The sequence below is a fragment of the Lissotriton helveticus genome, chromosome 7 (genome assembly GCF_964261635.1).
Source record: "Lissotriton helveticus chromosome 7, aLisHel1.1, whole genome shotgun sequence".
Classification (NCBI taxonomy): Eukaryota; Metazoa; Chordata; class Amphibia; order Caudata; family Salamandridae; genus Lissotriton; species Lissotriton helveticus.
Window position 1 is genome coordinate 1,728,001,559 of NC_136068.1, and position 23,865 is coordinate 1,728,025,423.

At 42.7% G+C, this 23,865-nt stretch overlaps 1 protein-coding gene across 1 annotated transcript in view; it reads left to right on the forward strand.

Moving 5' to 3' along the window:
* The window catches only part of LOC144767653 (B-cell receptor CD22-like), a 324,333-nt gene extending 300,842 nt beyond the window's left edge, over positions 1–23,491 (forward strand). Inside the window, exons 13-14 of the mRNA XM_078651050.1 lie at positions 10,921–11,014; positions 23,188–23,491. Coding sequence (XP_078507176.1) covers positions 10,921–11,014; positions 23,188–23,352 — 259 coding nt within the window. The 3' untranslated portion in view covers positions 23,353–23,491. The remainder of the gene's footprint in view (positions 1–10,920; positions 11,015–23,187) is intronic.
* Positions 23,492–23,865: the final 374 nt, after the last annotated feature.

A 23,865-nucleotide genomic window follows, 5' to 3' on the forward strand; every position in this document is an offset into this window, starting at 1 on the left:
AAGACCAGAAGGACCAGCTATAAAGGGCCAGGAGGACCAGACCAGGGACATGGTAACTAGATCAAAATGAAGAAGTCATAGCTCATAGGACCAAAACAAGGGAACCATGAGGATCACTAAGAAGTCGACCAGGAGGACTATAGCTGAGGTCCCATCAGCGGCAATGTAGACGGAAACCATTCATGGATTGATTCATAGTATTGAAAAGAGGCTACTTACTGAATTCTTCTGTGGCCATTACCTTTCTAGGAGGGTGTCTATACTGAAACAATGGTTACACCGTCCACATGAGGATGAGTATGATGAGCAAAGAATGGACAAACAATACCTTTTCCATGATGGTTTTATGTTTACTTTATTTCGTTCATTAGTCCCCTACTATTAAAACTAACTATGTGTTGTGTTGTAAGGGTGTATGCACCACAAAAATAATGCAGCATAACAGTCTACACATTTTGTTCCATCTGTTTAGCCATTCAAGGCCTTACTGGCTCAAAGAATGGATTTATTTCTCCAAAACAGAAAAGACAGCTCTTGCTTTAAAGTATCCACAAATCCCACAGCAAGGCATTCCAGCTGGATTAAAAAGGATGAAATGATCTAAACTCCAAACAGGGACCTCTCAAGTTAATAAACAAAAAGTGACTGGGTTATTGATACTCTCACTGAAAGCAATGTCATTTTGGCAAATCGTAACAGCAACGTGTTTTTTATCTGGCAAAAAAGGGCTTCCAGAACCCGCTCGCATAGTACCAGAAATTGAAACCGCACAGCATGCTTTGTCATGGCTTCGACTGATACTAACACTGTGGATGTTTTAATGGCGCAGAGCAGAAAATTTCCAGTAACTTAATATCGGAACATTTACAGCACTGCACCTTTTCTTACCATTTCAATGGGAAATGGCATCAATGTGTAACACTGTCTGCTTTATTTACAGATTGACCTCAAGGTCATTATGACATATACAGAATTATTGATGAGTAACCAACACTTATGAAGATGTTTTTCTCTTAGGGAATCTGAGTGACATTATAGGCAAAAAAAGAAAAACTCAATTTGCCTACGTCGCTCAGAAGTCCGATGGTCACCATCTATAATTTTATGTTATATATACCTCTAATACCCTTTCACAACTTGCTTTCTCAAAGTTATAACCTACCATATGTACAAAAAATGTTGAACAATATTATTTTTATATAATTTAAAAATATTATTTTATATAGTGTTTATTGCGCTCCTGTAGTTATATATTGCAGTTTTCTAAAGTTTAAAAATGCATTTTTGAAGTGTAGTTGTAGAGGCTGACAAGGTTAGGCTCCGTCAAACCTTAACAGATATCCTCTTCTCAATGCAGCCTGAGGAAGAAAATAATGTGATGTTGTGTTTATTTTTTTGTTTTCTTTCCTCTCCGCAGTCGCCTGTGTAATGAAGCTGCAGCGATTCACAATGGAGTGCTTGTTGGCTTGTCGCAAAAGAAACAGAGCTTTATACTTTTCTTTTTAAACAGTCGAAGCAAGCTGATTGTGAAATTATTCAATGAATCATAAATCCCCTGTAAAATATGCCATGGAAGAACAAAAATGAAGTGCATTGTTGACAATGTGTTGCCACATTTTCTGATAGAGACTTCTAGCTGCAGATTCCTCACCTTAGAATCATCCCCAGGTGTCCGACTGGATCCGGAAACTTTTCATAAGCAGAACCCCTGTGTGGCAGTAGGTGGTATCTTTGGCTAAGCGTTGTTTGTAGTGGAAGTGGAAATGTGCCTTTGCACTGGTTGCCAGTGGCAACAATAACAGCAGAAGAGACATATGACCATGGCAGTTCTTCAGTGCTACTAGTTGTACTAAGATCAACTATTACTATGAAGAACCCATGGAAAGAACTAATAGTTATATTTAATTCTCTCCCTTGTGACTGAAAGGCTATCAACACATAATAATATTAAAATGAGGTAGCCAGTAGTAGTAGTAGTAGCAGAAGGACCAAGATGGACAGTGTGCAACACTCACAGGACCACAGAGCTTCATTATCTTTCATCATTCAACAAAAAATGTGTTAAGATCCTAGGAAAGGATTCGGTTCCTGTTCCATACTGGTTCCAAAACATATAGAGAGTTGGAAAGCTAGTGCAGGACAGACAGATGTTTCTTTCTTTGGCTGTTAGGTTAATAGGAACAGAAAACCTTTGCAGGAGAGCACTGCTGTGCATGGATAAATGATGTTAGGGATGTAGTCTCGCCTTTAAGTACATTTACAGCTTGAATCTTGAATAGCTGTTATCACTGATAAGATTTTAAATATTATAGAGATGCTGAATACTGTCTAGAAAGCAAGCACAGGTAAGACACTGACTCTGACAGCAAAAATGGCACTTATCATGGTCATGGAAGAAATATCTGTTTCAGATCATTGAGTCCTCCAATACACAAAAGCATTAAACCTGGCAAGAGTATTATAAGATCACAGTAAGAAATTCTGGCTATTCTATGCAGGAACGATTTCGCAGAGCGTACTTTCAGTGATATGTTCAAACCATTGACAGATCACTTTATTTGTGTTCAAATGCTTATGCTATCATTTTAAGAAACAACAATTAATCTAACCACATCAGGTGTAAAGTTTTTCAGAATGAAGACTAAAAATAAGTTACTTAAGTCCTTCTCCAAGCGTCATGCCCTCCTTGCTAAGATCTCCTCCTCCAAACCCTCTTCTCATGTCCTTGACCCCATTCCACCTCTACTAACCAAAAAGCTAAAGCACTCCCTAGCACTGCTTTGGTGCACAATAATAAATAGCTCCATGAAAAATGGAGATGTTCCAGACTGCCGTACTGAAGAAATCCGGCCTTGACACAGCAGATTTGAATAACTTTAGACCTGTATTTAACCTACCCCTTCTGTCCAAAATCCTACAAAAGTGCATACTCTAACAGATAACCCAACACCTGGATAACATCAACCTCTTGGACTCCCACCAATCTGGCTTCAGAAAAGGCTGTAGCACAGAAACTGCGATCCTCAACATCATCAACGATATCCACAATTCACTAGACTTTGACCAGTGCTGCCGCCTCATTCTCCTTGACCTATCGGAAGCATTTGACACAGTAGACCACAAATTCCTCATTAGGGCGCTCCAAGAAAGAGCCGGTCTTGGTGAGGCGGTCCCCCAATGGTTTTCCTCCTTCCAGCACAATCGCACTAAAGAAATACAAATTAAAAACTTTGCTTCTGACACTCACCCTGTCAACAAGGGAGTCCCTCAAGGCTCAGTGCTCTCCCCGCAACTCTTTAACATCTAGATTGAACCTCTCACCAAACTACTCAAAGCAGCCAACATCTGTTTCCATCTTTACACAGACGATACTCAGATATATCTGGAAACCACCTCCCTCAGTGACATTCAAAGACTCAATGATGTACTGAGAGATGTCCAACACTGGCTGTCATCGAATCATCTTAAACTAAACCCCGCCAAAACTGAGATACTTCTCATTTCGAACAAGGAGGAGAACCCTCAAATTGTTGAATGGTTAAAGGCCGTGGATGCCCTCAACGGGAATCTCACCCTAGCTGACTCTGTCAAATCACTAGGCATCACACTAGACCCGAAACTAAACATGACCAGACACATCAAGAATTCGGCCAAGAGTGCTTTCCTTAACCTTACACTACTGTACAAAATAAAACCTTTCATTCCGCCCAGTGATCTCAAACAGGCCACTCAAACACTGGTACTGTCAAGACTGGACTATGGGAACGCAGTCCTCTCAGAAATTGCAAAGTCGCACCAAGCTCCAATGAAAACAACTCTGAATGTGGCCACCAGAATGGTCACCGGAATCAAGAAATTCGACCACATCTCCCCTGCATTCAAAGAACTTAAGTGGCTCCCAGTTGAAATGCAGATCAGCTTCAGGACAGCCTGCCTCACTCATAAAGCCCTACATACCGGCCAACCCGAATACCTGTATGCCAAACTCAAAAAAGCAGGTCAGGCCAGGAACCTCAGAAGCTCAAACTCCCTCCTTCTCATCCCTCCAAAAACTCAAAAACTCAAAACTGCGAATCGATCCTTTGCCGGAAGTGCGCCCAAAATCTGGAACTCCATTCCCCCTCATATCAGAACCATTCCCTCTTTTGTAAAATTCAAAAGCCAACTCAAAATCCTGTTCCTCAATCACGCCCTAGGGAGTCGATAGGAGCACTCGGAGTGGGGTAACAGACACCCCGCACTGCTCCAACATCATTTTCTCAAGACTACGAAACAGATGTTCCCATGACTAAGAAGTAGACCCCTCAACAACGTCCTGCAATGTTATTGTTTCATTCTCTTGTCTTGTTTGTTGTGAATCTCTGAAAAGTATCTTCTGTAAAGCGCTCCGATACCCTCGGGTCAGGCCAGCGCTATATAAAACTTCTAAAATAAAATAAATAAATACTAAGTTAATATTGACTATCCTGGGAGGCTCCCAGGCCTCAGCTTTTCAGAAAGAGAAAAGGACATGCAACCAAATGTATTTGTGGATGCTACATTCTATGCCTAATCTAGGATTTTGTTTGCAGAATTAAACTTCCTCCCATAGGGCCTGATTCACAAAGGCAACATACACTTTTGAGTAAATTTTTACTTTGGAGTACATTTACTATATTTTGATACAAGCCACACTTTTGCAGTAACTTATACATTTGTAGTAACTTACACTGTTTTTGTAAGTCCAGCAATACACATTGCCAACCACTGCTACTGCAGAACCCTCCTGTACACAATGATGGAGGTATGGACTTCTCCAAAAGTGGTATAATATGATGTGATACCTGAGCACATGATGGAGGAGGGGCCCGATATTCAGTGACCTGCTCCCTAACTCGAAAGTACGCATTGCACTCCAAATGTTTTTTAAACAGGGCTGCCTTAGCGAGGTGACTTGTTTACTTTTCAGCACCAATTCAGAAGGTATACTCAAAGAAAGTCACAAAGAAACCTGACTCATGAACATCAATAAGCCAGAGGCATGTTGTGACCCACAAATGGTTGACAATTAACAAATTGAGGCCTGCAAAGGAAAGGAAGACAGGTCTCAACATTGTAAATAATTTTCAACCAAAAGGAGCTTATGTCTCTTAAAGGGACTCGTACTGCTTCACAATATTTCCAGATAAGGAAGGCATCAGTGGAATGATCTCAGGGCGCACTGTCAGCTCCCACTGAGGCTATCTCACAGTGACATTTGTATAGTGCGCAAAGTTGTTTTACAGTTGCACAGCCAATGATTTTTAAAATTGCAGGCTGTGTGACTAAGCCATACTCATGAAAATCTGCCCTTAGTTATTAAAAATATCAAGCAGGTGCTTGTGGAATGGATTAGTATATGTGTATGAAGTTGACAAACTGATGGGGACAAAAAAAATCTAGAATTAGTGTATTTTCATAATAAAGAAGCTCGTATTTTGTTACAATATGTGTGGACTTAAAAAATAATGTGAGATGAAACTTATGTGTCGGTAAGTGGCTCTCTAGTTGGCCGAGGTATTCACCCTGTCCAAGCAGCACCACATTCCCAGTCAGAGTAAGTCCCAACACACCCTAAATTATCCTGTGGTAGCTTAGCACAGAGCAGTCAGGCTTAACTTAAGAGGCAATGTGTAAAGTATTGTGCAACACTTAAACCCGTAACACGGTGAAAACACCACAAAAAGACTCCAGACTAGGTTGGAACAATAGTTTATACTTTAATAAATAAATAAAAACAACAACAAATATTGAAACAATAAAAGTTGAGATATTCATGTTTCTAAAGACTAAATGCTATTAAAGCATTTTAGAAGCCCTCAAAGAGTTAATTGTGAGTTCTGGACCAGGACAAAGTCAAGAGTTTAGGCCTCCCACGATGGAGCGCTGGCTGGAAATAGGATCCATGTTGGGCCCGCCGAACAAAAGCACAAGATGAGTCAATAATCCCCATGCTGTTGAGGTTTGCCGCCGGAGTTCCCCACACAAATGCAGTGATACGTCGGGTCCGTGAGAAGAGTGTCAGTTCTGGAGTGGGCTGATTCCGAATTCAATGCACCCGATTTATCTACGCTGTAGAGTTGATGCTTCAATCTTCTACACACAGTCAGGGTTGAAGCATTGTGGTGGTTCAGAGTGTGATGTGCAGATCCTGTTCCACCAACACTGGCAACGCATTGATCCGCGAGGATGTGTCGGTTTACCTGGAGCAAACCCTGGGTGGCACCATGTGGCAACAACAAGTCACAAGCAGATGAGCCCAGGGGTTGGAGCAGGTGGTCTGTAAGTCATTTGTGTCGCTGAGACTTAGGCAACAGGAGGCAAGCCAGCAAGCCCTTGGAGTCACTATAGGTACAAGTAATGCAGGTCCAGTCTGTCTCACCGAGGCAAGGCAGGAGCACAGCAAGGAAGAGTCCTGCAAAGCAGCAGTCCAATAGAGTGCCAGTCGTTTCAGCAGCACAGCAGTTCTTCTTCCTGGCAGAGTAATCACACGTAAAAATTGTACTGAGTTGGTGGTGTCTGGGGTCCAGTACTTATATCCAATTAAGCCTTAGAAGTGGGGAAGACTTCAAAGAAAAGATTTGAAATGCACAAGATTCCTACCATTCTAGCCCTGGCTCCAGACACACAATAGGGGGTATGCAGCTCTGTGTGTGGGGATAGTCACAGCCCTTTCAGGTGCAGGTATCAGCTTCACCTTCCCATCCAGCCCAGGAAGATTCTTTAGCCAGGTGAAGGTCCATTAGGAAGTGAATGGCCCATCAGGCACACCTAAGCTTATTTTGTATGTGACTGTCTAGAGGGAATGCACAAAGCCCAATTATTACCCACCCCAACCATGTATTGGAGACAGGCAGAAGGCACAGGAAAATGTCCCTTTCCAAAGTGGCATTTTTAGACTTGCAATTTAAAATTTTACTTCACCATCAGATATGATTGTAAATTGTGATTCCAGGGACACCAAACTCGAAACAGCCATCTTGCCGCAATTGGAAATTACACTTATAAAATGTAATAAGGTAATCCCAATCTCATTCTCAACCTATGAGAGAGATAGGCCTTGCAGTAGTGAAAAACTCAATTGGGAGTTTTTCCACTACCAAGATGTAAAGTTTAAAAGTATATGCCCTGTCTTTTAAATGCACTTTACCCTGCCATGTGTGTTATAGCAGGGCCTGCCTTAAGGGTGACGTATATGTATGGTAGTTTTGGAAAGTTTAGGCCTGGCAAGAGGGTTTACTTGCTAGGTCGGCATGGTAGTGTAAAAATGCACACAACGATTCTGCAGTGGCAGCAGTAGTGTAACACAGCCCCCCGCAGTACATGAGGTGTGGGGGCCCCCAAGCTCCTGCGAGCCCTCTCAACAATGGAGAGTTCCTGGTTGAGTCTGGAGGGGGGCACTCCACGTACCTTGCAGGGGTCCCCTCTCAATGTTTCATTACACCAGTGAGTGGCAGGCCGGAGACATGGTAAAAAGGCTACTTATGTGGGTGGCACAATCAGTGCTGCAGGCCCACTGGTAGCATTTAATTTACATTTCTTGGGCACATGTAGTGCACTTTACTAGGGATTTATAAGTAAATTAAATATGCCAAGTGGGTATGAGCCAATGTCAACGGGCCCGATTCACAGAACTAACTTACAACAAAATCCTGAACTTATCACTTTTGGTATTCACAGAAGGCATTTAGTAGTCTTAAATTAGGATTTTTGTCTTAAATTTGGATTTTTACTTAAATTAGGATTTTGTCTTAAATTAGGATTTTGTCCTAAATTAGGATTTTGTCTTAAATTAGGATTTTGTCTTAAGTCAAACTTAAGTTTGTCTTAAATTTAACTTAAGACAAAATCCTAATATAAGACAAAATCCTAATTTAGGACAAAATCCTAATTTAAGACTACTAAATGCTTTCTGTGAATACCAAAAGTAGTAAATTTAGTATTTTGAAGTAAGTTAGTTCTGTGAATCGGGCCCGTTGACATTGGCTCATACCCACTTGGCATATTCAATTTACTTATAAATTGGGGGGGGGAAGACCACCCTAAGGCTGTCAGGTCTAACAATTGGAATGTATCTACTACTAATGTCAAGACATAATTTCCCTATTCAAAAAGTCCACGTTCTTGCTGTTTGGTGATGGGTATTTCTTAAACTTTATGGAGGTATTTTGTGATGTACAGTGACAGCTATTCGTTGCATAATCATATATAGTTTTTGCAAGCTGATTCCATATATTCTGCGTGACCCAAATCTGCTGTTTAAGTCTTTTTTTAGTTTTCTTTACCTCATAATTTTTTCTTCCAAGTGGTTTCCCAGACAACAACATGAAGAACAATTAGGGACAGCCTGGGGCTGCAAGTGCTCTACCTGGCTGGTCCTTTGATATCTCTGGCAGTGTACATGCTACCCTTTGACATAGGTAGGCAGTATCAGCTTTAGGAGCCCATTTTCTCTCTCCAGTTATTCCTCCTTGTCCTCTGCCTATCCCATGAGCAGTAGTTAGGAGGGATTTGATGGGATGTGTTTGGTGCACAGTGGCAGAGAGTTCAAAATGAGTGTGATATACTGTCTGTGCTGATGGATTTTCTCTTAGTTGACATCCATGTCTAATTAGTAAGACAGACAATCTTCAAAAAACGAATATTTGAAATTGGAATTTTCCCTATTTTTGTAGGGTGGGGTGAATTGAGCTGTAAAAGTATTTTTCGTCTCATGTGTTTCAAATATTTATTGGGGAACCCCATTCAAAAGTGCATGAAGTTTGTCGGGTATGGTAAGCAGACCATGAAGAATTTGCTTATTTTTTTTTGTTTATTCTTAACTTACTGTACATCTTGAGGCATTTTTGCTAATGTCCTTGAAAAAAATGGGCTGTTAAATGAAGCATTTAGGGCCAGATGTAGGTAATCCCAGTTTACCTACTCTTAATTACCGAATCATACAGATTCGGTATTTAAGAACAGGTAAATGGGATGTAGGTAATTTTTCTGTAACAATTACCGAATCTGTAAGTTTTGGTAATTACCGAATCGGTATTTACCGATTCAGTAATTGCCATTCATTCCTATAGGCCTGGAGGCCCATAGGAATGAATGTCAATTACCGAATCGGTAAATACCGTTTCGGTAAAAGGGGGAAACATTGAAGGGTGGCAGTGTGTCACTTTGACACCCTGTTGCACCCCTCAATTGTGTATGGGTGCACATGTTGCAGAAATACATGCCCTAAGGGCATGTATGTCTGCAACATGGCACTGTTGGAAAAGCAAAAAAAATGCTTTTGCAAAGGTTTTCATTATTTACCACCAACTTCTAGTTGGTGGTAAATAACGAATCCTTGACTGAGGAATGCACTAACTTAAGTGCTCCCTACATCCTGGATTCGGTAATTTACCGAATCGGTATGTTAAGAATTCGGTATTTTACCAAATCCTTAAATTACCAATTCGGTAAAATACCGAATCCTACAAAAAATGCCACCTACATCTGGAAAGCCCAATACCGGTCGGTAACGGCCGAAATTCGGTGATTTCGGCCGTTACTGACCGGTATTGGGCGACCTACATCTGGCCCTTAATCTCATTTGTTACCATTTTTCACCTTTATCCTTTCGTACAACTCCGCATGGGATTTTTGACCAGTTTTGTTTCAAAGTTCACCTATTGTCGATCACTGGTCAGGCACTGTGAGTTTTACTCCGCAATATAGATTGTGGGGCAGATTTACAGGCCCTTTGCGACACATTTGCCCTGCTGTGGCATCACTTTTGTGACGCAGCGGCTGCCTAAATCATGCACCACGTTGCGACTTATTTACAACGTGACGCATCTAGGCAGATGTGTCATGTTGTAAAGCACTGAGCCACATGAAACCTGCGTCAGGTTTCATGTGGGCATTCCGGCACAGGGTGGGCGTTCTATCGCAGGAAAGCCCTGTAAAACTGACGCAGTGAAATCTGCAAGATTTCACTGAGTCAGTTTTACGACACCGCTGCATCAAACCCTTATGCTTGCTTGAAGCAGGCGGAAGGAGTGACGCACCATGTTAAGTATGGGCTGCTCCTGTGCATTGCTGGAGTTGTGTCGCGCTTGCAATGCGACTCCATCAATGCGCCGCCCTTACGCCACAAGATGTGACATGCATCTGCCCATCCTTGAGCCATGGTGCGCCGCATTGTAAATGTGACGCATCCGTGGAGGCGCAATGGTGGAATTGCGTTTCGCATCTGTTCTGGTGCATCCCTTCTGATTTGCAGAGATGCGCAAGACATTGTAAATATGCACTGTCTATTATGTAAAAACGCAGCAGTGGGTTGTAATGTCCATACATGGGGCGAGTATGTGATGAGGATTTTAGACATGAAAGTGTAGTATGGACGGAGTGTTTGTTGAATGTGTGTGGATTCGAAAAATACCTGAATGTAACCCCTGGGGAACAGCCATTGCAGGTCATGTGCACTAGTCATGGTCAGGAAATTAAAGACCTGCTTTATCTCACTTTTATTTTTTTTTAACATCTCATTATAGAACATTTATATTGGAGTATTTTAGTAGCTACCTCTGACCCTCAACTCCTATTAAAAGTCATCTATTGAATGTAACTTTCATTTATCAGCATTTTCTCAACTAGAGTGAAAAACATCACACCAGACAAAACAACACATCACTGAACATATCACTGAATGACTATGATCATTTGTAAACAATGAGTGTTCTGACAAAAGAACTGAAAACATCCTACCAACATGAATTGTTCTAGCAACATTTCCTACTGCATTGCAAAGCATAATGAATTCACCTGGTGGCCTTGTTGAAATGTGTTCGTTGCTCTTTCAAGACAGTGGCTGTGCTTTTCACCACGATATGGAATATCCTGCTAAAACACAATTTGCAAATGTTGCAGGGCCTGCATCAACAACAGGAGCAGTATAATGCTGAAAAGAGAGGACTCGTCGCCTATCTATAGTGTTGTTAGGAAACTGCACAAGCCCCAACAGGTAACCTCTGATTGAAGGTCCACTGATTTCTACTATGCTGAGATTGAAAAACAGAATACACCCAAGATGGAATAATAATTATAGTACTTTCAATTTCGTATTTTTAGAAGCGTCAAGCGTATAGTAAAATATTCTATTTTTCCAAAGACCTAAAAACAGAGAGGGCATTTTTTTACTAAACCTAGGTGTACTGGTACTAACAGCTACAATTAACTCTGGCTTGCTACTCCTAAACAACTATAAATATTTACTCAATCTTCCTTCTGCTTTTAATTCACTGTCCTCAAACATTATCTCCTTTTCATTCTGATGCAGATAGATTTCTAAGGAATGACACTGTATTTTTGCTGAGTTTTCTTTTGCTAGATATTTCCTGAACAAGACAATCAAAGCCTCACTGTTATCTCTAGGTACTACATCTTCATAGCTTGCCAACTTTGAGCCCTCTTGCCAACTCAGAAAGGAAATACACCATATTGACCAATGAGCACATCATTCCTTGACTCCCTGAGAACATTTCAGCAGCACTGTCAACTCTGCCACACAGCTAACAAATCGATCCCTCACATTCCCACTGCAGGTAGCCAAAATCCATTGCTCCTCAAGTATCAATCCTTTATCAGACTTGTCAACTGCAAAACCCTCACTATATAATCCTGGAGTCTTCCCATAATTACAACAAAATGATCTCCATAAAATGCATACTCTGCATTTTCAGATGGGTTACAGAACATAAAATGGCAATTTCTGACAATATTGTCACACTTGATGGGGATATTATGATTTTAACTGAGTCTGGCCCAACACATCCTCTAAACTCATCCACTGCCTCCAATGTTCTAGCATACGGTTTGATGCCTCACAATAGATTGGTGGCCACATGACATTGTTCTATGAAAAACTCATTCAATTGTGGACGTAGTCAATCAATCAATCAATCAATCAGTAAATTTATAGAGCGCGCTACTCACCCGTGAGGGTCTCAAGGCGCTGGAGGGAGGGGGGGAGGGAGTCGCTACTGCTCGAAGATCCTGGTCTTGAGGTGTTTCCTGAAGGTGAGATGGTCCTCGGTCAGTCGTAGGTGTGTGGGGAGGAAGTTTCATGTTTTGGCTGCCAGGTAAGAGAACAATCTTCCTCCGGTGGTGGTTCTTCGGATCCGTGGGATGGTGGCGAGGGCAAGGCTAGCAGAGCGTATCTGGCGGGTTGGGGTGTAGAACGAGAGGCGGTTGTTGAGGTATTCGGGGCCACTGTCATGGAGTGCTTTGTGTGCGTGGGTGAGGAGCCTGAACTTGATCCTCTTGCTGACGGGGAGCCAGTACAGGTTTCTCAGCTGGGGGGATATGTGGCTGTGGATGTCGAGGATGAGTTGTGCGGAGGCGTTCTGTATGCGCTGGAGTCGTTTCTGAAGTTTGGCTGTGGTTCCTGTGTATAGGGCGTTTCCGTAGTCTAGTCGGCTAGTGACGAGGGCCTGGGTGACGATTTTTCTGGTTTCGGTGGGGATCCACCGAAAGATCTTACGAATCAAGATGACGAGATGGCGTTGACTTGCTTGGCCATTGTGAGGGAGGAGTCCAGGATGAATCCCAGGTTGCGTGCGTGGTCCGTGGGTTATGGTGCGGCGCCCAGTGCTGTGGGCCACCAGGAGTCATCCCAGGCGGAAGGGGATTGTCCGAGGATGAGGACCTCCGTCTTGTCTGAGTTCAACTTCAGGCGACTGAGTTTCATCCATTCTGCGACGTCTTTCATTCCTTCCTGGAGGTTGGTTTTGGCGGTGGCTGGGTCTTTGGTGAGGGAGAGTATCAGTTGGGTGTCATCGGCGTAGGAGATGATGTTGATGTTGTGTTTGCGTGCGAGGGGGCTCATGTAGATGTTGAAGAGGGTTGGGCTGAGCGAGTACCCTTGGGGTACGCCGCAGATGATCTCGGTGGCTGCTGATCGGAAAGGAGGTAGGCGGACACTCTGGGTTCTGTCGAAGAGGAACGAGGTGATCCAGTCCAGGGCCTTTCCTTGGATTCCTGTGTTGAAGAGGCGGGTTATCATGGTGCAGTGGCAGACGGTGTCGAAGGCAGCCGAGAGGTCTAGGGGGATGAGAGCGGTTGTTTCTCCGTTGTCCATCAGGGTCCTGATGTCGTCGGTGGCTGCGATGAGGGCGGTCTCGGTGCTGTGGTTGGCTCAAAATCCGGACTGGGACGGGTCGAGCGAGTTGTTTGCCTCGAGGAAAGCAGTCAGATGTTTATTGACGGTCTTCTCGATGAATTTTGCTGAGAAGGGAAGAAGAGAGATGGGGCGGAAGTTCTTGAGGTCTTTGGGGTCCGCTGTGGGTTTCTTGAGGAGGACGTTGATTTCTGTGTGCTTCCAGCTCTCAGGGAAGGGGGCTGACGTGAAGGAGTTGTTTATGATGTTCCGCTCTGTTGAAGATGTGATGGGGGCACGGGTCCAAGGGGGAGCCAGAGTGGATGGTGTTCATGATGTGAGTGGTGTCATCAGTGCTGATGGGGGTCCAGGTGCTGAGGATGGTGGTGGGGGGCGGTGGTTCGGTGACTGGAGGCGGTGTCTGGGGTCCGAAGCTGTCGTGTATGTCTGCGATTTTGCGGTGAAAGAACGTGGCGAGGGAGTTGCAGAGGTCTTGTGATGGTGTGATGTCGTTGTTGCTGGCGCTGGGGTTGGAGAGCTCTTTGACGATGCTGAAGAGTTCCTTGCTGTTGTGGGTGTTGCTGTCTAGCCGCTCTTTGAATGATGCTCTTTTGGTGGTGCGGATCAGCTGGTGGTGTTCGCGAGTGGCGTTCTTGAGGGTAGTCATGTTCTCGATAGTCTGATCGTGGCGCCAGGTTTTTTTCGAGGGTTCGGCCCGATTTCTTTGAGTTTTTGAGGGCGTCAGTGAACCATGAGGATTTCCTGTTGCGGGACTCACCTGGGGGGTTCTTCAGTGGAGCGAGGTCGTCGGCGCAATTGGTGATCCACTGTGCGAGGTTGTGGGCTGCGTTGTTGGTGTCTGCAGTGTCGGTTGGCGGGTTCCGGCTCAGTGATGAGAGGAGGTGGTCTGTGGTGATTTTGCTCCAGCATCTGCGGGGGATTTGTTGCATGCGGAGGTGGGATGTGGTCTTATTGAAGGTGAAGTGGATGCATCTGTGGTCGGTCCAGTGTAGCCTGGTGGAGTGGCTGAAGGAGACGTGGTTTCTGGCGGAGAAGATGGGGTCGAGCGTGTGGCCAGCTAGGTGGGTGGAGGTGTTCACCAGTTGTTTGAGTCCGAGGTTGTCAAGGTTGTCGAGCAGGGTGGTGGTGTTGTTGTCATTGTTTTTCTCAAGGTGGAAGTTCAGGTCCCCTAGCAGGATGTATTCTGGTGAGGCTAGGGCGTGCGGGCTGATGAAGTCGGCGATGGTTTTGCTGAATTGTATGCGCGGGCCCGGGGGTCTGTAGATAAGTGTTTCCCTAAGAGTGGTCTTGGGGTTGGTGTGAATCTGGAAGTGCAGGTGTTCGGCGGTGGAGAGTGTGTCTTCGTCATTGGTCTTGATGTTGATGGTGTTCCTGTAGATGATGGCGATTCCTCCTCCGGTTTGGTTGACGCAGTCCTTCCGGGTGATCTTGTAGCCATTCGGGATGGCTATGGCGATGTCTGGGGCCGAGGAGGCGTTCATCCAGGTTTCCGTGAGGAAGGCGACGTCCGGTGCTGTTGCGTCGAGGAGGTCCCAGAGTTCGATGGCGTGCTTGTGGACTGAGCGGGTGTTGAGGAGGATGCATTTGAGGTGGTTGTTGTTGATGTTAGGTCCGGCGGGAGGTCTGCAGGTTCGGAGGCAGGTGAATTTGCAGACTTGACAGGTGAAGGGTCCCTGGGTTCGCTTTGGGGTTGCTCTGTAGCAGGCGGGTCGACGTCTGGTGTTGAGTGCGTTGAGGGTGGAGGAGTCGTATCTCAGTTGTGTGCCCTGGCTCCTGCGGGGGCCAGGGGTTCTGGCGCTGGGCGCAGTCCAGGCGTGGACGGGCGCAGGCGGACTTGCCTTTGTCCAAAGCCGTTTCTATGTTTCAATGCCTTATTCTAGAATTCAAGACCATTTCTTCTGTTCCCACCAGGCTGGTTCTTTTTTTCACCATTAAAGATATCATAACTCTTTCATTTAACAATGTTCGAAAAATGTACACACCTTAAAAACATATTTTATGTAGGTGACTTCAGTATGCATTGTATTAATTTTAATGGACAGCTGTCTCTTTTCCTGTCCTTTCTCCTCAGCATCAAGCCTCACTAATGCCAAAGGGGGGAACGCTAGATCTTATTATTGACAAAAAGACATCCTTGAGACTTTCTGGCCAATGGCCTCCTTGCTGTTAACTGGACAGAGCTTTTACAAATTGATTTTCTTTGCTGTTCTTCTGCAAATTGAGAATATAGATCAAACTAAAAGCTGGAGGACATTAATCTGTGACAATCAAGAATCTTGAACTCACAAATTTAGCCACCTCAATATATAGAGGATTAGGAGGATATCATTGTCACTGGCACATGAAATAAAAAATTGTTTTCCAACTCATCGTTCCCTGAAAGAAAACCCCAAAATTATTCTGTTATGCCAAGGAACTGAATGAAGAGAAGAGATTTTGAAAAACAAGAGAATTGTGTTAAGTCCTTCAATATTGCTCTTTGAAAAAATGCTTACCCTATCACTAATAAATCGCCTAGCAATTTTAGAGGTGAAATTATCAATACCATAATCAGTTCAAAATCTTCTAAACATTTCCCTCTCCTGCCGACTTAGTCAAAGAGCATAAGCATAACCTAGCTCCCTTCTGTACCAACCACACCATCTTTCCTTTCTCCCAAGGTGTCTTCTTGGATTGTTTGAACTGCAGCTAAAACAAAAATCTCCATGGATTTTTATGATCCCTACAACTTTCACCTAGTTTTCGGTCTTTCATTTTTCTCCAAAGTCCTGGATACCTTGGGGCCCATTAGGATGTAGGGCGGATCGCCACGACGATCCGCCCTACATCCTAGCCTGCCCGGCGCCCATTTCCCCCGCCATATTTGGCGGGGGATACCGCTGCGGACGGGAAGACCGTCCGCCGCTTTTCTGCCCGGTCGACAAGTTGACCAGATGGAAAAGAGTTTAATATGGTGGCGGTGTCTGCTAGACACCGCCATCCATATCAGGATGCAGGCGGGGGCAGCCTTTCCATGGGAGCATTGTGGTACGCGGATTTCGAAGTTGGGGGCCTGTTGCGGGCCCCGAGGATGTTGTGGGGGTTGGGGGCGGGGCACCTGGGGGTACCTATGGTACTCCCCTGCATGTGCATGCACAACATGGCAGGTAGCGCGCTGTGCCTGTCACGTTGTGCATGCATATGCACAACATGCATTTTTGGCATTGCGGCGGGTGCTGCTGAAAGCACCACCCGCCGCAATGTTAAAAATGCAGGATGCGCCCGCCAGTGTGGCGGGTGCATCCTAATCTCCCCCACGGGACCCCCGCACATATGGTCCTGTTTTCTGTCAGGATGGCGGGCGTTTTAATGATGCCCACTGTTCTGTAAATAAACAGCTCAAACAATTTAAAACTTGCACCTTGTAGACAACTTTCAATTCGACTTTAGCAGCACCAAAACTGGTCTTTTCCAAATCTTAGATGATTGTTTGCTCATACATTCCTCTTGTTCCCTCAAACCCCTTCCATATGGTGCTCTAAGGTTGTGTGTTGTATACTTTAAAATATGCTGATCTGGCATCCTCCTTTTTTTAAAGCTACAGTTGAATTTCCTTAATTTGCTACTTGACATGACTTTCGCCTACACTCCTGGAGAGCTTTGCATAGGTATAAGACCATGCAACCATGCAAGACAATTCCAAGTGGATTCAACCTGTAGAGATCAACTGAGTGATCCTTCTCTAGCCATATATTCCTGCTCATATCCGGTTGCAGACAGGCATTAATAATGTGAATGCAAGAGCCAGAGTCAAAGCCCAACATGAAGACTAAATGAAGATCTCAAATAGGAAAACAGAAATACTATTGTAAGCACAGGTTTGGGAACTCTCTCCAGTCTACTTTTTTGAACACTCCTTTTCCTGCCCTTTCTGAATAATGAACAGACTTAGAAGGGAAGGACATGATGAAACCAAGTGTCCTGTTAGATGACATCATAACATCCCACATATGTTCTCCAGTTGCTGTAAACCAACCAGTATTTAAATTATTAATAAAGGACACCTTATAATGGTCATCTTCCTCTCCCTACACACCCTTTTGCAAAATACCCAAAAGAGGATACATGACACATACACAATCTCACTCATTTATGAAACTGTACAGTTTTTTCCATCAAGGATATGTGTGACAGCAGGTGTCTCTTCTAGCTCTGATCTTGTCATGTCTGTCAAGATGTCCAGGCTCAGCGGATAGCTTTCCACAGACCTGTTAGGGTTTCACTGGGCAGAGATCATTCTGTAGTATGATTTTAGATACATTGGATTGTTGATGTGTTGCAATTATTATAGCTATTACCAGTGTCATTATTCTTGTTATTAGGTTATTATCAGTAGTACTATGATTTATGTTACTATTACCATCAATGGTAGTATCACTTTTAGAAGTGATGTTATTATCACTATTATTACTGTTCTCTGGCATGTGTGGGTATGTTATTAAAGGATTAGAAATTGGGAGACTGGCAAGAGATACCAGCTGACGTTTGGAAACTAATAATTGTCAAACTTTCAAACAATAAGACCTAGATCATCACAAACACCAGACAGAGCATCTGCTAAGGCTCCAGCTGAGAGTGCTGCAAGGCCTTTAATTTAAAAAGGACATAAGCAAAATGATTGATTATGTGAAAGTTACCCAAAAGATACTCTTATATTGTTGGGGGACCTGAACCATAGATTGAACCCCCCAAAAATGGCAAATGGTCCAAAGAAATGTTGAAATCATTTGATATAAAGCCGGCAAAGTTTCCAATAACTAGAGGATCTAAATGGGATATAGAGCTGGGAAATTATCTAGGTTCAAAAGGTCTAGTTTGCCTAAATGGACGGGTAGGCGAGGAGTACCCAGCACACCAGACTTTTAAGATTGGGCAAAAACTATGCCCTATTGATTATATGTATATGCATGCTTGGAATTTCAATAAAATAAGGGATTTTAAAGTGGGCTCAGAAGAAGAAAGTGATCACCATCCCCTAAAGTTACAACATAGAAAAGGGAAAGTTGTACAAAGAGAAAGTGATCCCAGTTCAGAGAGAATATCCAAAACGAATATCCACTAGACTAATAGAAGAACACATGGAAAAGTTTTCAAAGCTCCAGGAAAGCCAATTAATGGGGGAAAGCTTAGCGCCCCACCCGGAAGGGTATGAGAATATTATTGGGCGGTAGTAGTACAATGCTTAGGATTAGTCCTAAAAGGGAAAGGATTAAAGAATGAAAAAATGCATAGCACCTCAATAACCATAGCAATAAAAACAACTTGTTTACCAAAGAATGTAAGATCCTCAAGGCACACATAAGGAAATGAGATAGAAACCTTAAATTAAGGTGCAATAGAGAAAGCCTTAATGCATTGATGAAGTTAAGGCAAAGGTATACAAACGTAATTAGAGACCAGAAGGAGAATACACAGAGAAGTGCTGGAGACTTATGATAGGGGGGATAGAAACTAAAAACATAAAGGACTTCTGGCAATTAGTCCAAGAGGGGTCATGAAAAATGCAGGGACAGATGGTCTACACAGTGGAGGAGCAAGCTCGGGTGGAGCATCTGAAAGAGAATGTAGTAAAGAAGTGGAGAGAGGGTGGTGAAAGAAGCAATTCCCTGGGAGAAAGGGGGTGAGGATGTAAGAGCCTTGTTTGAATTAAGTAACATTAGAAATGTAATTGCAAGATTAAGTCTGACCCGAGCTGCCGGACCTGATAACATGCCCATGCTAATTATAAAAAAACATCCGGATTGGTGGGCAAAATTATTTTACAGGTTGTTTGATGAAATCTTGGACACAGGGATTATACCTGAAAACTGGGGAGGAGCAATTATCAGACCGATACACAAAAAGGGATATATAAAAAAAGACCAAAAAACTATAGGATGATTAACCTCCTGCATGTGGCGGAAAAGGAATTCACAAAAATAATTCTGGGAGTGCTGAAAGATTGGGCCAATCTTAATGGTATAGTATCCTCAGAACAGGGGGGCTTTAAGGAACAGCACTCGGCAATTGACCACTGCATCTAGCTCTGGTGCATTGCATGTAAGTCTGTGGAGCAGAGGGGTAATCTCTTCTGCTGCTTTGTTGACTTCCATGCAGCTTTAGATCTTGTTGACAGAAACCTACTATGAGAGACACTGAGAAAATTAGATGTTCCTAAAGACCTCCTAAGGCTAATTCAGAAGCAGCACAGGAGAAACTGGTCTCAGGTTATCCTGGACACTTTGGGAATGCTAACACATACATACAATTGAAAAATGGATTGATACAGGGTTGTTGACTCCCCCCTGCTTCCCTTGTTTGTTTCCGACCTGCCTGCGACTCAAGCCGCCACAAATGGTTTTAGCCCCAAAATGAATAGTAAACATGTGGCATGCCTCTTGTATGCAGTTGATCTTGTGATCTTAGACCTGACTGAAATAGGCCTACAAAGGAAACTAGTGAAATTTGAGAACTACTGTAGATGGAAAAAAATAGTGGTGAATATGGAGAAGAAACAAGTGATCTGCTTTAGGAAAACTAAAGGTACTGAGAAGAAGGGGTCCCAGCCTGAATGTAACAAAGTATGTACAATTCAAAAAAAATTAATAAAGAAACAATGAATGCATCCACATTGTTTTATTCACAATGGGACTTGGTATATTGAATATACTGATCATTGATTACATATCATAATCGGTTGTACAGTGCCCCAGGGGGGAGGAGGAAGTGATTAGGTGAGGATGGTGTGATGGAAGGGAATTTTTGTGACAGTAAAATCAGCCAATTATCAAAAATGCATTGGTAAATCAATTTCTATACACAAAACAAAGGACCATTGGTTCTATGCATAAATCAACAAATATCATACTCCACTAAATACATCAAATGTCATAATATTGGCGTGAAGTTGACAATCAAAAGGCTATTGTCGACGTTTCGACCCTCGGAAATTCGCAGGAATTAGTGGTGACCTTGCTGTGGGGTCTTCATCAGGACGAGGTGCGGGGCAGGCAACCGTGCTAGGTATTGCTCATGTGGTAAATAGGACTTGCGTCTCCATATGATTGTTCAATTAATGACGTTGTTATGTAGAGCGGATGGAGTTTGAGTCAGGTCCGGGGGACGGTGAATATGGCAGAATCTGAGGTGTCAGTTAGATTTGCGCCGGGTCTGAAAATATTGTTAGCACAAAGGATCACTCCGTGGTGTCCAAAGTTGTAGGTTGCATGGGCTCAATGTCCAACAGTATTATTAATTGCACACAGGGTCGTTCAGTAATATCCAGAGTAGAGGTTTAGTTAACAAACGGGTCCGCGGGTATTTTTCGATCTCTCCGTGGTACCATAAGCCGATTCGATCTAGCATAGAACGTCGCTCGTGTTTGCAAAACTAAAAGCAAACTAAAGTGGGATCTAGGCCCGGAGAGACTTGAGGTAGTAAAAGAATATAAGTACCTTGGTGTTTGGTTTGAGCAGTCTCTGATATGGAAATTTCACCAAGAGGCCTTAAAGACCAGGGCTATTGCCTCGATGAGTGGGCTGAAAAAATTTAGTAAGGCCTTCGGAGAAATGTCGCATAGACCAGTGCTAAAAGCCTTTAAAGCAATGACCCCTCTGCAACTCCAATATGGACCTAAATTGCTATATATCAGTGGTAAAACAGGAGGGATGCAGAGGAGGGGAAATGGAGTATTCATTGTCACTTCCCAATTCAGCCATGATACCAGAAATAAGATTAGAGACGGACATGATTTCATGGAATATGCTGGCCGCAAAAGCTCTAATAAGATTCTGGGGAAAACTGAGTTGGAAGAATGGACAGAAAATTTCCCAGCGGTGCAAGAATGAAATTCTGCAGAGTGAACTAAAATGGGCAAAAAAATGTAGGTCTAACCTGGCTGCCGTATGCTGCTATTAAGTTAAAGCAGCCCACAGACATTACAAATAGAAATCTCCAAGAGTGAATTAAAAACCCTAGGCACAGAATTGTCCAACGAAAGTGATTACCAATTCTTCAAAGAGGAAAAATCTGTACACTTACGTTAAACGCATGGCGGAATAAAGTCAGCTACACATATGTGGATACCCTACCAAAGCAGATGTTAAGAAATGAAGTACTGGGAGTAAGAATTGGACTCAACCCCTGTAAGATAAGTGGTATTGCAAAAGCAAAAATGACTGTTACAGGAGGGAACTGTATTTGTGGGATGAATACCAAATGTGGCCTGCTGCACATTTGCTGGATTGCCTAAAACTCAAACATCAGCGGAGGCAATGCTTACGTCCAATATTCCTGAAATATGAAATTAGGACTCAAGGACATGCTGTAGAATGTTTAGCTGAGATGTGTTTTTTAGATATATGATGTGCTATTGGAAAATGTAGTGTTATGTTCATTGAGAACCAGTAGGAGTATGGATGTGTTTTATAAAAATTACTTGCAGAATTTTATTGGAAGAGATATTTTATCTAAATAATTTATGAATGGTTTTAGTGTTGTATATGTATTTTTTATTATTTGGTTTTTACTGGTGCAATGTTTAAAGGCCATTGGTCTAAACTAAAACATCCTTGAACTGAAAACCATTGGTTTATAAACTGGACATTAAGGACCCAAAGTTTCTGGAAAGCATTGATTGAAGACCACTGAAGGGTTTTAAAACACACACAGAGTACACAAATATTGCGACTTATAAAAATATTGTCCTGCAAATATAGTGGTAGAATATATTGAACACAAAGATGTCTTTAGGATGTCAACTATATTTTACCATGCTAGCTTCACACTTATATCATATGACATATTTGAATTTTTGACATTTAAATACCATATAGATGCACACAATATAGTAGTAAAAGACATATCACCTACACAAAATGATTCCACAACGGAATATTGAGCATAGGACTAGCAAGGCATCATAATATTGTAGACAAAATAATTGAGAGAAACAAAATATTGAAAAGTAAATGCATATAGAGGAAATACAGATTTACTATTCTTATGTCCACATCCAAGTATCCTGAAGATCTATATATCATCAAGGTACATATATGTTAAGTCAGGTATAGAAAAACTAGGCAAATGTTTACCTATCAGTCTAGATATATTTTTTCACAATATTGTGTCTACAGCATTTTTGTAGCATGATGTTTTGACACATGTTCTAGCCTATAAATGCTACAGGCATACCCGTTTGAAATGGACCAATGCTGTGAGGATGCCCAATAGAGATTGTCAGGCTACAAAGTGGAAAATTCCCAGAATACTGAGCCGCTATTCTTTTTGCTATTACCGTATTGAGCAGATCAAACTTTAAACTTTCAGAATAGTAAGGGTAGGGAAAGAAGGATCTAAGTCGAGAGGGGCAGCAACCTGACTGAGTGGTTAACCTGTCGACGAATCCACTAGGAATAAACATAGATATGAGACCCTATAGTTAGCGCTATGAGGCCTTAGGGTAGTAATGCGCTTTACAAAACCCACTTTCATTCATTTCATGTGCAAATTAAGATCGATTAGCAACTATCCATTCTCGTTATCTTTAAGACCCTGCAGAAGAGAGGGAAGCAAGGAGAACAGTAAAAAGCAGGCGCATATTCCAATGACATGACACAGAATCGTTCCCCCAGCCTGGAGTTTTCTGGCACATGGTAGACAAGAAAAGGAAGGCATTTTCATGGTTTGCAAAGTGATTTAGAGGCGGTCAAAAGAACCACATTCATCCCTCTGTAGATAAATATTGGCCTCAACAATGTTGATGAAATGACTCTGATGTCTTACTTATGAATTCCTCACTTCTCCTGTTTGGATCACCAAAAATAAGCTCATGCTTTCCTCAGCCAAATGGTCAATCTTTGCCGGTCTGAGTAATAAGTACTCTCAGTGTGTTAAAATAAGATACTGTATGTCTCAACTTGACCTGAAATGTCTTCAGCACTTGACAATATTGCAATCCATTACAATCCATCTGACATAAATGGAATATGAGTTTCTTCCAGGTGAGAGAAGCCAGCATAGACTATGTAAACACCGCAGACAAGACGAATGATGACATCAAGTACGCAACTATTGTTAACCTGACCTGCAAGCCCAAAGATACGGAGCTGGAGTCGGAGTCAGATTCTGAGGTGTTCAGCGTAGACTATGCAGAACTGAAGCTTTGAAATGTTCAGAGCATGACGCTGGCACAGCATAACCACCAAGGGACATAAACATGGTGCCTCACATGCTTGACATGGTTCAATTACATCATAATGTGTGTTTTTTTTATACATGGAGTTAACCTGAGATGGGAAATGAACTTGACATAAAATTGAACAGACATGAAAATGACTTGGCAGTGAGCTTCACATAGGTTAAACCTAAGTAACACAAATCCAAAATTGCAATTTTTCTAATTAACTTTTACGTTTTGGTGGGATACACTCGACATCATTGATATGTTACAAACTTGACAAAATGTAAACAAGCTATGGAACAAGACCAACTTCAGATGTAATTTTTAACATTCTACATAAATGAATTTGACAAGATGTGAACTTCACAAGAGATATCCGTGACATAACAGGGGTTTCCTGCTTTAGTATATCCTCACAGATGAAGGACTAGATGAGGAATAAAAGAAAGTCTCAAAGGGGAGGACAGAGCAGGAAGAAAGGAAAATACTTTTTTTGTTT